Genomic DNA, 15,622 nt, shown 5'->3' with positions numbered 1-15,622 from the left:
CACTCCTTTACACCCATTTGAATATTATATTGTTAAGAATTTCTCTATAACAATATTTTAACCCAAACTGGTATTTTTAAATACACAGAAAGACGGTCAGTCAGCTTTTAGACTCTCCTGCACATTTGCTTTTGAAAAACAGAGGAGGTGGCGTTTAAATGTCAGATTATTCATGCCTGTTAATGTTCAAACTTGGAAATGCACAGTTGACAGAAAGGACTTAGAATCCTGCAGTTTCTGTGTGTGCCCTAGCCTGCACGTACAGCGTTTCTGTGTAGTCTTTCCATTTCACACCTGAGTGCCAGTAGTCTGTAATGAGAATCAGGTGTGGTTTTCACAACAACACTCTCAGCCTGTGTTACCGATGGAAATATACAAATCAAAATTGTGTTCAGAAATGATATGTGAAGACAGAGTAATCAAGTAACAGCTGCTACAGAGGACATAACTTGAGAGCCTTTGACTTTTGTCATTTGAAATTGTCTTAGTTCATTCTATGTGATGTAAATATTCCTCCATCCTCAGTGAGCTGCAGGAAGACAGTGCAGAAGCACAGGCCTCGCTGTGTACTGGCCAAAGAGTTCATTCATTCTTGCTGAAGGGAAACCCGCACTCACATGAAGGATAACTGATAGTACCCAAAAGGTCTCCAGGTGTGCGCAGTCTGGGAGGACTGTTGGCTACAGCCAAAGGATAGAAACCCAGATCAGCACAGGGAAAAGACAGTCCAGGCCAGTCCACAGGAGACCAGCAACGTTAGCTCCAACATTAGCTCACCCAAGCACAGACGTGAGAGGTGTTACCGATCAGTGAAAGCCGTGAGAGACTCAGCGCCCAGCTTCTTCATGGTAGCCCATTAACCCACACACCCTCCACTTAGCACATAACAGAGTCTCGGACTCTCAGCATGAAAGCCCGCACGCAGATAACCTGTGTGTCTGTAGATCTGTGCACGGGGAGCCACACTTGTCGTTCAGGCAGTTTCCTACAGTGTAAGGAAGTGGCGTCACTTACGGTCCTGGTCTCTGACAAGCACAGGGCCTGGAAGCAGCCTTCTGCCTGCCGTGCTGACTTTTCTGCACTCATCCTGTGTCCTAAACAATAAATGCGTATGCAAAACAGTACAAAGTTGTTTCTAAGAGGTCATTGTCACTGCTTTTTTAGGAAACTTAAGTGTCATTTTCTACTTGGCTTTGACTATAGTTAAATCGACCTAGAAGTATTCAGTTGTTCTCTGCTCTTTTTTACTGGGTCTCCTCACCATGTAGCCAAACGAGACTTTGAATGCGTAGTCCTCCTGTCTCCACCTCCTAAGTGCTTTTGCCAGGAAGACCAGCTTTGTGCGGCAGTGTTGAGGACTAAACCTCAGGTTTCAGTCTAGCCGAGCACAGCACTAGCTGAGCTAAATGTCGTCCTCGTGAAAGATAGGCAGCTGTGCTAGTTTCATAAAGCCCAGGGCCATTTTTAATATTTTGTTCTGGTGATTTAATAATCTTATCAACACTTGCTTCCACATAGTCTTTTGCTGGTTTAGTGAGCAGATGGTATTAATTCTGACTGCTTCTGAGGGAGGGAAAGAAACGAGAAGGAAGTGAACAGTGGTCCTCTGCACCCTCCTAGATCTGTTACATTTCCCTTAGAGACACTGTAAACACAGCACCCATGCTTATAAATCTAGGTAAGTGCCCCAGTTCTCTTTTCACTTATGGAGTGAAGGCTAACTGATGTTCCCCTGAGGACGGCAGGTAGTGCAAATATTGACACATCTATAGAAAGTGTTTGAAAATGTTTTATCTTTAAAAGATATCATTAATGTATAGCATTTCTTTTGCTAGATAAATCCTTTACTGAGATTGCAATACCTCATTTAGAGAACGGATTTCTTAAAATATATTCCAATATGCTGTGAGCAGAAGTTAGTAAAGAACTGCTCGGTGCAGTGTGCAAACTCTTTGAGTCATATAAGCCTTGTAAGTTTATTCCAGTGCATAAAAATGGTTTCTAGTTACATAATCTTCCCCCCATGTCAATAACTGCAGAATATTAGCAGGACACTGCTTCCATCTGCAGAAATCATTTTCATAACTTCTGTAATTAAACTCTGGGAAGACAAATTTGATTCAGACTTATTTTATTGCTGAATGGGAGAGGGCTGTTAGTAAGACCAGTTAGTGACTTTAAATCATGGATACCGTAACAGTCTACCTTGCTTTGCTTTTTGGGTGTTACTTCACTTTTGAGAAATAAATTTAAATTTGCAGAAAATAATAGTTGTTCCAACGTTGGAATACATGAGCCTGTAATTGGTGCTGAAAGTATAAGAGTCTGTCAGATCTGCTCCGCTTGGGCTGGCTTTCACGTGATACATAATATCATTTGACCAAGTCTCTTAGGACCGCAGCTGTATACACAGAGCTTCTCCTGGAAAACAAGGTTACGTTGTCCTTTTACTCCCATTCTGTCAAAGTTTCTACATAAGACTGGATTTGGGTATTTTGAAAACATTAAATTATAACTTTCTATCTTCCAGGCTCCTTCCTTGATAAAAGTGGTATCTAATAGGCTGAAAAATGGGAAATGCATTTCTATTGGGCATAATAAAATAAAAGCTATTTTCATAAATGTTAGTGATTTTTAATACTGTCAAATAAAATATATTCCCTCATATTATAATTGGACAAATTGAAAATTGAAGAAGGTAAAGGGGATTTTCATAGGTCATAGAGCGCATATATAATTCAAATTGATATTAAAGGAGAGATACTACTCCGGAGACGACAGCCTGACCTAGAGTGCTGGTGGGTGTCTGTCATCCTTGCTGCTCAGAGACGGAGGCAGAATGATCACTGGCCCCCAGGAGTGTGAGTCCAGTCTGGGCCACATGACAAGAGCATAAATAAGTGACAGCATGTGTAACTCCTGGTTCTGCATCAACACATAGGAAATATTCTGGCTCTGCCTTTGAATATACGTTTTACCATCTCCACTGTCATCTCACCTGAGCCACCAGAGTAGTTGGTTCTCTGAAATGAAGTCCCATCCTGTCACTTCTATAAACCCTACGAGAGAAGGCTGAGGCTGCAGTCCGTGCTGCACTCAGCTCAGCATGCTTGAGGCCCTGGGTTCAGTACCCACAACCAAAACCAAAACGACTTAAAAAGAAAAGTAAAAACTTTTCACTGAACTGATCCCCCACATTCTTCAGAGGAAGCATCAAAGGCCTTACAGCATTGTTTCCTGAGGAGGGACAGTCACATCCTTGGACCACTCTAGTTGCTGTCACTGTTGATCATGAGTCTTTCTCATAGAAATAGAAACTCCATGAAGGCAGGCCTCTGCCTTACTTGTTGTCTGTATGTCCCAAGCACATGAGTGCACAGCACATGGTGGGTTGGATGGAGTGGATTTGGATTCATGTATTGATTCAGTACTTCTTAAGGTCAGCTCCCATGGTCAGGAGCAGGGCGGCATGTGGGACACAGGTAATGAGTATGGGCTCCGCCCACATGCTGTGGCTTCCATCTTTGGTGCCCACCCTGGAGGCACTGTCTCGGAGGTGTTCTTTGGATTTCAGCCTTGCAGATAGTCCTGGTGCTGTTAACTTGTTCTATAAATCTGTAGTCAGTTGAGAAACTGATCTCATCTGAACAATGCCTGATTAGGAAACCCAGGAGTAACATGCTCTTAAAAGGTTCCTGCCTCACAAATATGTCTGTCAGACATATTGGGCCAGAAAGCTGAAGATGATGCTCCAACGTTATAGAGAGTTTTGGGTGACTGCTCAGGTAGCAAACTCATTTTTTTTCACTTTGGAAGCTGCTAACATGCACTTCCTGTCTATTCAGGTAATTAATTTTATTCCTTGTCAAGTCTCTGATGGGGTTGAGGACCATATAGTTTAGTTTCACAATTAAGCTTAGTTGTTTAGGGGTTAAGATGTTTTTAGGTCTAAACAGATATTGTAAGTTGATAATGACAAGATATGATAGATAATGATTTACATTCAGAATTTTAGATGCACCAAGATAAGAAAGATGTTTTCTTCAAGATTGCCAGATACCAATAACCAAAACACTATGAATGTAACATTAATATAATTCCTGATTGTTTCATGGTTCTTTTTGCTATGTAGTTTATTATATATGTGTGTAATAATAATGTAAAAAATAATGTAAAAAAAACTAATTATAAAAAATAAAAATAAAAAGTTGGAAAAGTACCACATGAGATTAAATGAAGGAAAATAGAAGCAAATAGTCAAGGTGGCATAAGTCACATTACAGACACCTTTTCCACAGCAGCCACACCCAGTAACCCCAACCCCCACCCCCGCTCAACCCCGATGTTCTGCTAGCTTGAGATGTTCCCTTTCAGGCTCCGGATCTGCCTTATTGCACAGGCAGGAAGCTCATAAACATGCACACTGAGGTCTGAGTAACTTCCCCAAAGTCCCAGTGACCAGGCTGCGGCCTCACTGGAGCTCAGGGGCCCAGCATATACCTAAGGCTCTCACTAGCTCCAGTATTCTGTACTCGTAATTTCACTTTCTAACGTGTTCGTAATTGATAATAATTATGAAAGTAAATCCCTTCTTGATACAGTTTTGAGGGCAAAGTGAGTCACTCTTCCCATCATAGGAACTGTTGTTGGGTGCAAGTTATTGCGCCACTGTTAGCATGGGCCATGGAAGACGTGGGCTACCTGTCCGCATCTCTGTAGAAGAGGTGTGAGGTGGCAGTGGAGGTGAATCTGTAATGGAAAGTTCCCAGTTAAGTATGACTCTATTTTTCAGACTGGCCAGTTTGAGGGTCACTGTTCTGAAATGTAAACGCACGTGCGCATGCGCGCGCGCGTGCACACACACATACACACACACACACACACACACGCGCACACACACACACACACACACACACCCATATTGGCTAATCAAGGCCATCATTTTGTTTCTGTTGCAGAAAAAAGAACTGCCTTATATTGCTCATGTGTTATATTGCTCTTTGCCTGAATTCGGGAAACCACTATGTGCAGAGCATTACTGCCCGCAACTATGAGCATCGTGGGTGGGGTCACTCGCACACTGCCTCTCTGCACTCCATGATGCATCGTGGGTGGGGTCACTCGCACACTGCCTCTCTCCATACACGTTCCACTCTGGGCCAAGTCAGAGCTGCTTGGAATACGGCATATTTTTTTAACCTAAAAAGTTTAAATACGCTACAGTGTAACACCAGAAAGGAAATGCCATTCACTTTTAATGGCAAATATTCATTGTACAAAGTGATGGACCTCATAAAGACAGTTTCAGGGTATCATGGTCTTGAACCATATTCTTACCCCCTGCCTTTATTTTTCTCCTAGTCTCCTTCTTAACCTCAGGCTCGTTCCTTTCATCTCGTAAAGGTTGGTAGGTAGGTAGGTAGGTAGGCAGACAGACAGAGAGACAGACACTACAAATGTGTATGTATAGTCTATGCACCTATATAAAAATCTAGGGTCTGCAGAGACAAAACATGTTTTTGAGTGGGGCACATGGGCCACATTTTCCTTCTGCACTCATCTGCTGATGGAATCCGAGGCGACTGTGGCTGGTGCTTCAGCAAGTGTGGGTGGGCAAGGATCGCAGTGGCAGCTTGGGTTGGCTCCTTTGGCAGAAAGCTGAGTGTGTGGTAGTTTCACTTTCATTGTTGAAGACTCTCCTTACTGGTTCCACAGTGGCTAAGTAATGTGCGTCTGACTGCCGTGTGTAAGGGTCCCTTTGCTTGTCATCCTCACCAGCATCTGGTACCTGTTGTCATGACTGCCACCCTCTACCTTTGTGTCTTATCGTTTGAGGATTGCTGCTCACTTCATGAGCCCCTGTTGCTGTCATGGTATTTAAAGGGGAGAGTAGATCCTCCTTATCATGTAATAATTGCTTCTAGTAAGAAAGATGAAAGTTACAGAAAATTTTAAGTTTAAACTTACGCCATCTAGATGCCTCTGGATACCATTTTTAGTCTATTAGTCACGAGTGGTGTAGAACAATGCGAGAATGTGTGCTGAAATCAGGTCTGTTTGCAACTGCGGCTCTGCCTCTTAGCTCTGCAGTCCTAAGCAAGCTGTTTGATTGCCGTTTGTACCAGTTGCCTCGCCCTTGCCTGTAAAGTGGGTGCTGCAGCATACAAATCTGTAGCCCTCAAATCTGCATTTCTAACGTTGTGTCTCCTTGGTTATCCCTGGCATTTCTATGATATTTCCCAATAGCAGAATTCTGCTTAAAGGTTTTTATCTCTAATAAATGTAGTGGAACTCTATGCTGGAAAAGGCAGTCTGGGTGGTTACAGCCTTTTTTCAGATTCCTCCTGGGAAGATCTCTTTTCAGTGCATTTACTAATTTACTAGTTTTCATATGCTACTTGTGGCACTTAGATTACAAGTCTAAGTTTTACATCTCAGAGAGGTTTTATGGGGCCCAAGAGGATCTCTCTTGAAGATGGGTAGCCTTCTGATAGTGTTGGGGTGACTACATGTGTACTTTAAGTTTCCCTCTACGTTCTTGACAAAACTGAAGCAAGGCTCAGTCTCGGAGACTGGCGTGCCGTGGAAAGTGTTTGGAGGTCTCCACTGCTGCCTTTTGCTTCCATAGTGATCTGTCACCTGAGGAAAGCCTGCATGAAATCAAATCAGAAACATGCAGCAGCCTGAAGTGTGCTTCCCCCTGCTGTGTTTGCGCAGGTCCGATTCCCATCCCACTTCAGTTCCGACCTCAAGGACCTGCTACGGAACTTGCTGCAAGTGGATCTGACGAAGCGATTCGGAAACCTGAAGAATGGTGTGAGTGACATAAAGACCCACAAGTGGTTTGCCACAACTGACTGGATTGCTATTTACCAGAGAAAGGTATGCTCGGTTCCTAATCTAAAGCCTTTGAAAAGGTGTGACTGAAGTCATGTCGCAGAGAGCCTTTCATCTTGAGCGCTTTCATAGTTATTTGCCTTTAAGCCAACCCCTGTAGGCTCTCGGAGTGCTTTCTCTTGGATAAAAGACAAAGCCTGTGTGTTTCCCTTTACATTTTCCTGCCCATACTAACTCTTGACAGTATTGCAGAAATTGGATTCTGGACAGTATTCTACATCAAAACTGCTAAAGTCCACATTTAAAAGATAACATAAAATGTCTACAGCTCAGAGTCGGCACACAGCCAGACAGGTCACTGAATTGGTGTAAGGTTCCATCTGGAATGTTCTGTCTCTGCTTCAGCCTTGCAGGGACATTCACTGGGCTGCCCCTTTCCCCGTGGAGTCTTCCCAGAGAGGGCAAAGCCTTCTCATGTCAAGCCGTCTGCATGTCTGCCTTTCCACTCCCAAAGGTTTTTCCCCAGTTTGCTCACTCCCATAGTCCAGTGAATCCCTAAGAATTAAGTTATTTCACCATGACATTTCTCGGAAGCATGTCCTTCCTTGCTGCTTTATCTGCTCGGTCTCATTTTAAACCATTTCATAAGAACAGGAACTTTTTTATCTCTCTCATTTTATATCCTGTCTCTGGCAAGAGCCACTGGCACGTGCACCCTGAATGCTGCCAGTTTCTTTACTGAGCACCCATCTTCCTACAGATGCAGCTGCCCTCCATTTGAAACTTCACTAGAGGCGATTAAAGTCGTGCTTTGGGGAAGTCAAAACAAAGTATCTGTAATTACTGTATGTTGTCTTTTAGGAATCATTGATCTACTTAGCATTCTTCCAAATAGTAACTGGGACCCTGTGCTGGCCCGAAGCACTCTTCAAAGTGCCAAAGGTAGAGTGCTTAGTGGAGTCAGCGTAATCCATCCAGTTGGGACCTCAGAATTCAGGGATGGAGGCACATCAATGTGTTGTGCTAATAAATGTCAAAGGAATCCAGAGAGAATTCTGCACTGAGTGGCTAGTTGTTTTGTCTGCTTGCTTAGGCTCTTACATGTTAGAAGTTCAAGCCACATGAACACTGGATGTAAATTTACATTTAGCTCACTTCTAACACTAGTGTAGCACATTGTTAAATAGAGGGCAACTCTACTGGCCAGTAGTAGCTCTGTGTCCCAGGTAATCGGTGGTAACAATGACAATAGCATGTTACTTAATAGTAATTACTTCACTCTGTAATAAATTGGGAAATTTAAGAAAAAGATTTTTTTCTCTGTTAACATTATCTCTCCTTCCACTCTTAAATGCTAAGTCAAAAATAGCTTGCATGAAGTGTATATATTTAGCTTTCCTCCTCCCCACCCCACAAACCCACAGCTCCTGATGTTTCAGAGGCTTGCCACATTTCATGATGAGCGACCACAGAGCATTCCTGAGGAAAAGGAAGTTAACGGTCTCTTTCATATTAAAAGCCGCTTTTTTAAAAGATTATACAAAGTTATAAAAGAACTTTAAAACTCAGCTAATAGCAAACACAGCAAGGCTGAAGCAATGTGAGGAGTGCCGCTGTCAGGCCCCACCAGGTCCCAGCGTCAGGGCCAAGGACTGTGGCTTCCACCTTGTTTAGATTTGCTCGCATGAAGACAGTTCTTTATGGCTAAAAAAGGAATTTGCATCAGTCTTGAAGTTTTCCTACAAAAAAGAAAATACATGGTTGTTTGGTTGTTGGTTTTTTTTTTCTTTTAATTTTACTGATTAAAAAAATTACCCCAAATAGGCTAACTGCTTTAAATTTCAGTGCTACCACATAGCTTCTGAACTTGACCTCAGGTTCACTGGGTTCAAATCCCAGCATATTACCACTTTAAAATCTGCCCCTTCTTTTATCTCTGGGTTTTGTCGGGGTTGTTTGTTTGAGCTAGTCTCACTCTGTAACTCACACTGGTTTGGCACTTGAAGGATTACAGGTAAGATATGTTTATATATGAGGGTTTATAGGTGTGAACCACAGTGCAGGCTTTTTAAAAAGGTCTTTCTAACATTATTACTAAAAGGAAGATACAGAGAGTTTAATGCCACATTATGTCAAAATACTAGGATTTTACTTTGTTTAGCTTGTGCTTTTGAAGATTTGTGAAAGGGAAAGGCTGTTTGAACAGGAGGAGAGAGGAAAGAGAGAGAACGGACACAGACAGACAGACAGACAGACAGACAGACAGACAGACAGACAGACAGATCCTGGCCTCTGGACCTGGGTACATGTGCTCCTGAGTCAGAGCAACTGTCCATTCCAGTGTGACCTTGAGCTCAGTAGAGACTCCACCAGCAGACGCCTCTCACTGTTAGTGTGGGTTAGGACAGGACTGCAGGAAGCAAGAGGGCCAGAGAGCCTAAGTCCAGGCTCCAGTCATAAGCAGGTAATTTGGTGAATAAACAAACGTGGACTCTGCCCACTCTCTGACATGATCTGTTGACATTGGGTGGCCTCCTATCGCACCTTGCTCCCCATCACTGCAGTCCCTGCCATGACCACAGGCCCTGGCCTTAGTCTGGTCTCACAATTGCTGCTTGGCACACACTCCATTCAGATGACCTACTACCACATCACAGAAATACTTTAACAGACTCGGTGTCAAGCAGAGATCTAATTTCTTATTTATTGTTGTACAATAATTAGTCTGTTGTTACCTTAGCATTATTAAGTAACCGTGATTTAGCCCCTTTCTAATACTAAACTTTCATATGCTTGACTCTATTTCAGAACATAACATGCCTCTTATTCAGTTATTTTCTGGCACACAATTTTAAAGTTCTATTTAAACTATAAATTACTTTATACTATTTAAAATTTATTTAAACTAAATTTATAAATAAAATTTATAGTTGTAACTTTTCTTATACAGAATTATTAGTATTTATCCTTTGTAAATTTTAACAGAAAAGTTCTTTACTCTCCTCCAGCCAGTTTTAGACATTGATATTTCCTGTAAAAAATATTTTTACTGTTTATCATTACTGTTTCTTTGCTTCTTATCTTTATTATTATGTTCACTGTCTGTCAGTGATGCACTTAAGTATTTCTTTGACATGTTTGTCATCTGTTAGTGTTTTAAGTAATTCTGATGTATACAGCTTGGCCTGTTAGCACATGTCTTTTTTTTTTTTTTCAAGACAGGGTTACTCTGTGTAGCCTTGGCTGTCCTGGACTCTCTATGTGGAACAGGCTGGCCTCCACACCCCCCCCCCCAAGTCCTGGGATTAAAGGCATGCACTACTGTGCCTGACTGCCACGTGTCTTTAATCCTAGCACTGGGGGAAGCAGAAGCAGTATCTTTGAGTTCCAGGCCAGCCAGGACTACACAGAGAAACCCTGTCTCACAAAAAGAAAACAGCAACAACAACCAAAGAGTTCTGGTATATTTTGAATCTTTTCATACTAATATTTTATATATAAAAATTTCTGCCAGTGCTCAGAAAACATACTCCTCTATCCATACCGCACAACGAAATGTTAATTATCTTTCTAAGACTGTGATAGAATACAGTCATGAGCCCATGGGCTCATCTAGAGTCCATGTGTTTCAGAAAGGGCTTGACTTATCCCAGATTGTGAATTAGCCCCCAGGAGGGGCCCATGGTAACTGGCCAAGGCGCCCTGTGAACCATATTGTTGAAGAGCCAAATCTCAGGTATCAGTGACGCAGGGTGAGGAGCTGCAATAGTCACAAGGACTAATCAGTACCTTAATATAGACAGGGATTTCAGTATCTTTTCAGCTACACACAAAGCACTGTAAAAATAAGACAGTAAATTTAAATATCTCATAGCCTTTTATTCCATGGCGAGTGTTTATAAGCAATGAAGTAGGCAAATGGCACCTAGCAGAAAGACAGAAGGCCCAGACTAAAGAGGTAGCCTGTACAACTCAGACTGCAAACCATTTTCTAAAGATGGTCTGGTTCTAAACCACCATCTGGCTAGAAATGAAGCAACTGTCTGCTTGGCTCAGTCTGCACAGGATAAAATGGTGGTCCCAAGCACACAGTTCAAGATAAGCAACTGGCAAACAGAAGATAATATTAGAATCTCTACTTATATCTATCCATCACCTTGTTCTTTTAAAATATCTCAAATATCCATCACCTTGTTCTTTTAAATATCTCAATATATTTAATATATTTAATATCTCAATATATCAAATATATATATATATGCTATATTGATATAGTCATACATGGGAACAATTTATAAATACCCATGTAATAATGAGGTATATTGGAAAATAGTTAATGAGACTACTGCTGTTCACAAAAGAAAATACCCTTGAGAGTTTGATACCTGCTCGTCATTTCTTAGTGATATAAATTTGGTTAACTCTGTTTTGTAACCTTTAAAACATGAATGAGAATTCCCTTCTGGACTCTCTCACAGAGTGTGGTGAAGTGGGCGAGGGGGCATGAAACAGCTGTGTGTGATTATAAATCTGATAGTTCCTATGTTGATTGCAGCAATCGTTTCAGCTTTTAAAAGCTTTTCCTCACATATTAATCACAGCATAAGATTATATGGAAAGACTTTATTTTCATTTTCAAAATAAAACCGTTGGAATTTGACGGTTCTGTGATTCTGTGAGATGTTTCCATCTAGACACATCACATTCAGGGATTTTAAGTAAGCTTGAGAGTTACAAAAGAGATTTGCCTCGGAAGGAAGGAATTGGAAAAAAATAATAAAGGTTTTGGAAATAAATTGATAAAAATAAAATTAATCGAAACTAGCATTTTGATACTGGTTGTGGCGTTAATATTTTGTTGCAGTTCTCAAGTGAAAATGTAAAATCCCAGCTACCTTCTAGTGGATTGTATTTCAAGAACTTGTTGTATGTAAAGATGTCAGTGTGGTTACTTGCTGGGAAGTCATGTTCTTCGTGTTTGGAAGTCTCTGAGGAGTTATTCTTTCCCTTATTTTCCTCTTGATGTCAATTACAGGTTGAGGCTCCATTCATACCAAAGTTCAGAGGCTCTGGAGATACCAGCAACTTTGATGACTATGAAGAGGAAGAAATCCGTGTCTCTATAACAGAAAAATGTGGAAAAGAATTTTGTGAATTTTAGGGAGGAAAAAGATCGCCTGGAGCTCACACTCAGTCTTTGCACGCTGTGGAGGTGGAGGTGGAGCCGAGACCTGCTTAAAGACGCGGTTTCCAAGTCCCTTCATTCCAGCAACTGAGTGAGGTCTTTCTTGCGTCATCAGTGTGCACTCTGCAGCCACCTGTGTACCAAGGCACCGCTCCGCAAGCATTGTCCGTGCCATGACACAGTGTACACCACTTTCCTACTGTTTTGGTTGTTTTTCTCCACCCTCCTGCATCCTCTCATTAACTTCTCTGACCAGTGCTCCATTTTACTTTCTTGGTGTTTCAGATGGGCAGTGTTATGGCTGCGTGGTATTTAAAAGGAAAGCTACATGTTACTTTTTGTAGTTTTGAGCGATATTTTTGCTGATCAGTGGCTTGAAGATAAACTCTTGAATGATTTTTTTCTTTCTTTTTTAGTAGCTCGGACTCAGTTTTGCCAAAACTCTTAATAATTTTTGAGGATGGAATATCTTATCACCAAGGGAATTTGCATAAGAGAAGATTATAACTTCAGGGGTCACTGATGTGGCATTAAATTCAGAGTGACAGTATGGATTCCTGGACCAGAGGCTTCTTTTCCCTTTGCTTTTTAATATTCTTTCTCCATGAGACATTAAGTGACCAGACAGATGCCTCATGTGTCAGGAAGAGTGAGGCCGTGGCTCCTCACCCCAGCTGTCTGCCTTGGTACCAACACGACTGTGGGTTAGAAGAGAGGCGGGAGGTGTCTACGCCTTTGCTCTTCCATGGGGCCCTTAGCCAGTATTTTAGCAGAGCACGACTAATAGATGACACAGTGTGAACTTTCTCAGCTAGTCCTCACCGTCATCTTCTCAAGGGAACCGAGCAAATGAAAGGGAACATGGATTCGGATAAACACTAAGTCAGCAAAAGCCTTGATCCCCGCTTACAGCTCAGAGGTACTCCTCAGGCAAGCTTTTCTGTTTGCTTTGGTTCACAACAGGGAAGGGCAGAGCAGTGGGTGCTGCTCACTCCGATGTGAGGACTGAGGGCACTGGTGCAGCTTTGACTTTCTTCCCTGCCTGGCAGTGAGGGAAGGAGGCAAAGCTAAGAAACTGCCACGTTTGTATGTTAATTCTAGGGTGTGATATCTTTAAATATGTCAGAATTTCTAACCTCTTTTTTTCTTCATAGACTATATGATCATGCAGATACAATTTTAATATTTGTGTTTCCTTAATTTTTTTATACTTTTTGCCAATTGACTTAACAATGTTGCCATCATGAGGAGATTTCAAGCACTCTTGCACATTTAGTTCAGTGTTCCTTTGTGAATAAATGGCTTAACTTTTTATTTTACCTTTTTTTTTCATTACTTTTAATTTTCCCATCTCATTTTATCTCTGTATCAGTGACCTACCTTAAATAATAACTCACCCAAATAGTTTAAAATATTTCATTTCACAGTCAGTCTATAAGCATATAAGATTGTTTAAGTCAAACAAAGCCTAATGTATATACCCCCTCCATCTGCCTCCTCCCTGGTGCGGGTAGGTCATTGACCCTCTCCTGCTCCTGTGCGCACACCCTCACTAACCCTTGCAGACATTGAGAATTCCCATCGGAGACCCTCTCTCCACCTAGCTGCATGTCTTTGGGTGTCAAGTGAATCTGCATGGTAGTGTCCCACAATGACGAACAATTATTTCAGTTGGTCCATGTATTTAAAATGTGCAAGAAAAATTGAAATACTCTGCTGTAGCAAGTTTTATGTAACAAAGATATATCATTGTGTTAATAAATTAAAAGCATCATTTGTATAAAATACTTAAGTTTTTTTGTATTTCATTTAAACCCAAGAACATGCTAATCATTGTGTTCTATGTATGCTACAAAATTCTCTGGTAGCATTGTTGTATATTATTGTAAAATTATTTCAATAAATCATGGGAATGACAATTTGATTATTATAATTTAGTTTTCAAAAATTGAACAGATTTCTATGAATCCTAAAATATTTTTTTCTATGAAATTACTAGTATCCAGCTGGATTCTACCCAGGTAGATGACTCCTAGGCATACATTGGCTTCTGGAGGCTTCTAGGCCATTCCATTTTACTGTCTCTGTTTTAAGTACATGAGCAAACTGTCAGATGTGTCAAAGGGGTCTATTTCTGGCTAATCAAGTACACTAAATTGGAATATTTTTTCCAATTTTAGTATATGTGCTGCTGAAGCGAGCACTGGAATATTTTTTAACATACCTAAAATTCCCATTTTTAGCCACAGTGTAGCTGAAAATTTTTTTCTTTGAAAACTTGAAATACTAAGTCAGTGGCAAAAGCAGTATTTTACTTAAATAATATTACATAAAACAGAAGAAATTATGTTTTTGCCCAGTAAATGGAGAGATGGCATTGTGAAGGACGGAGCCAAGGCTGACAGGCTTACCAGAGTGGCTGCAGAGGGCTGGGACAAGCACCTCTTGGCATCCCTCTAATTTCCCATTTGGCTGAGGCTTCCTCCTTAGCTAATGTTGTCAAGGGATGTCAACGTAAGTCAGTGCACAGTGTCCTTACCTCTGACAGCGTTCTGAACACCCTCGTATATCATAAAGCTCCGCCTGTCCCATTCCTGACTCCTCACTGATGCTAAGTATACACTTCATATCAAACTGTCAGCCTACCAAAAATGATACCGTGGCTTATGGGTCTTGTTCCTGGTATGTTCCTGTGCTGATTGCCCCTTGGTCTGAAAAAGAAAATGCTCATAGTAAGCCTAAAAATGGATGATTATCCTTTCCCACTGACTGTTTCTCTTTCCTTCTGCTTGTTGTAAGGATCAAATGGAATAGTGTATGTAAAAGCACCTTGTAAAGTGTAAGCTTTCGATGTACAATGTAAGGTGTGTTCTTATCTCATTAACTACTTCCTTGTTTAGAGTGGAATTTCCTATGCACTGCTATAGCTGGGAAATGCTGAAAATGTGTTTTTTAATTCATCAGTAACCACAAAATTAAAGTATCTTCGAAGGATAAGAGCTGTTGCGTCTTCTGTCCAGTGTCCTCCACCCTGGCCTTCTTTTCTGCTCATATGAGAAATGGTTACGGATTCCTGACTTTCAGGTAGTTAGAGTGATATTTGCGGCTGAGAGCCAAGCAATAAGAGCGAATATTATGCCTATTCAAACTAGACCTTTATGTGACACGGCTGGGCGCAACCTGCCGTTGCTAAGCATCGTCTCTACTTCCTCGTTCTGCTTTGGGTCACTCCTGATACAATGAAAATGCATTCATGAGATGGTGGTGCTGAACCCTCATTCTCACTGTGCAGCGAGCTGGGAGCACACGCAGAGCTCGCTTCTGCCCTTACAGTTAAACTGTTCAGTGTGGATGGCTATCCCGGCAGTTTGCCTTGAGAAAGCATCAGTTTAGGTAATTATTTTAATAGCTTGCAATTTTGTTTGATGGTCTTTGCAAACATTTACAAATAGTGATGCATTTTCAAACATGATGCTTATTGTTCCTAGTGGAAATTTTTTTAAGTCATTATCAGGACCTAAAATCCCTTTCTCTATTTATTTTTTAATAAAACTCTGGGCATTTCTTTATCCTATAACTGTTATTATTTGAGATCCAATT

General features: G+C 41.2%; 1 protein-coding gene across 4 annotated transcripts in view; it reads left to right on the top strand.

Moving 5' to 3' along the window:
- The window catches only part of PRKACB (protein kinase cAMP-activated catalytic subunit beta), a 91,981-nt gene extending 76,962 nt beyond the window's left edge, over positions 1-15,019 (top strand). For all 4 annotated transcript variants that reach the window (XM_084756383.1, XM_084756382.1, XM_084756384.1 and 1 more), the window contains exons 9-10: positions 6,718-6,882; positions 11,873-15,019. In XM_084756383.1, the coding sequence (XP_084612509.1) occupies positions 6,718-6,882; positions 11,873-11,998 (291 nt within the window). In that variant the 3' untranslated portion in view covers positions 11,999-15,019. The remainder of the gene's footprint in view (positions 1-6,717; positions 6,883-11,872) is intronic.
- The last annotated feature ends 603 nt before the right edge of the window (positions 15,020-15,622 follow it).

Source organism: Acomys minous, assembly GCF_964271855.1.
Source record: "Acomys minous genome assembly, chromosome: 14".
NCBI lineage: Eukaryota > Metazoa > Chordata > Mammalia > Rodentia > Muridae > Acomys > Acomys minous.
Note: the sequence above shows the minus strand (reverse complement) of the source record. Positions and strands in the feature narration are given on the sequence as shown.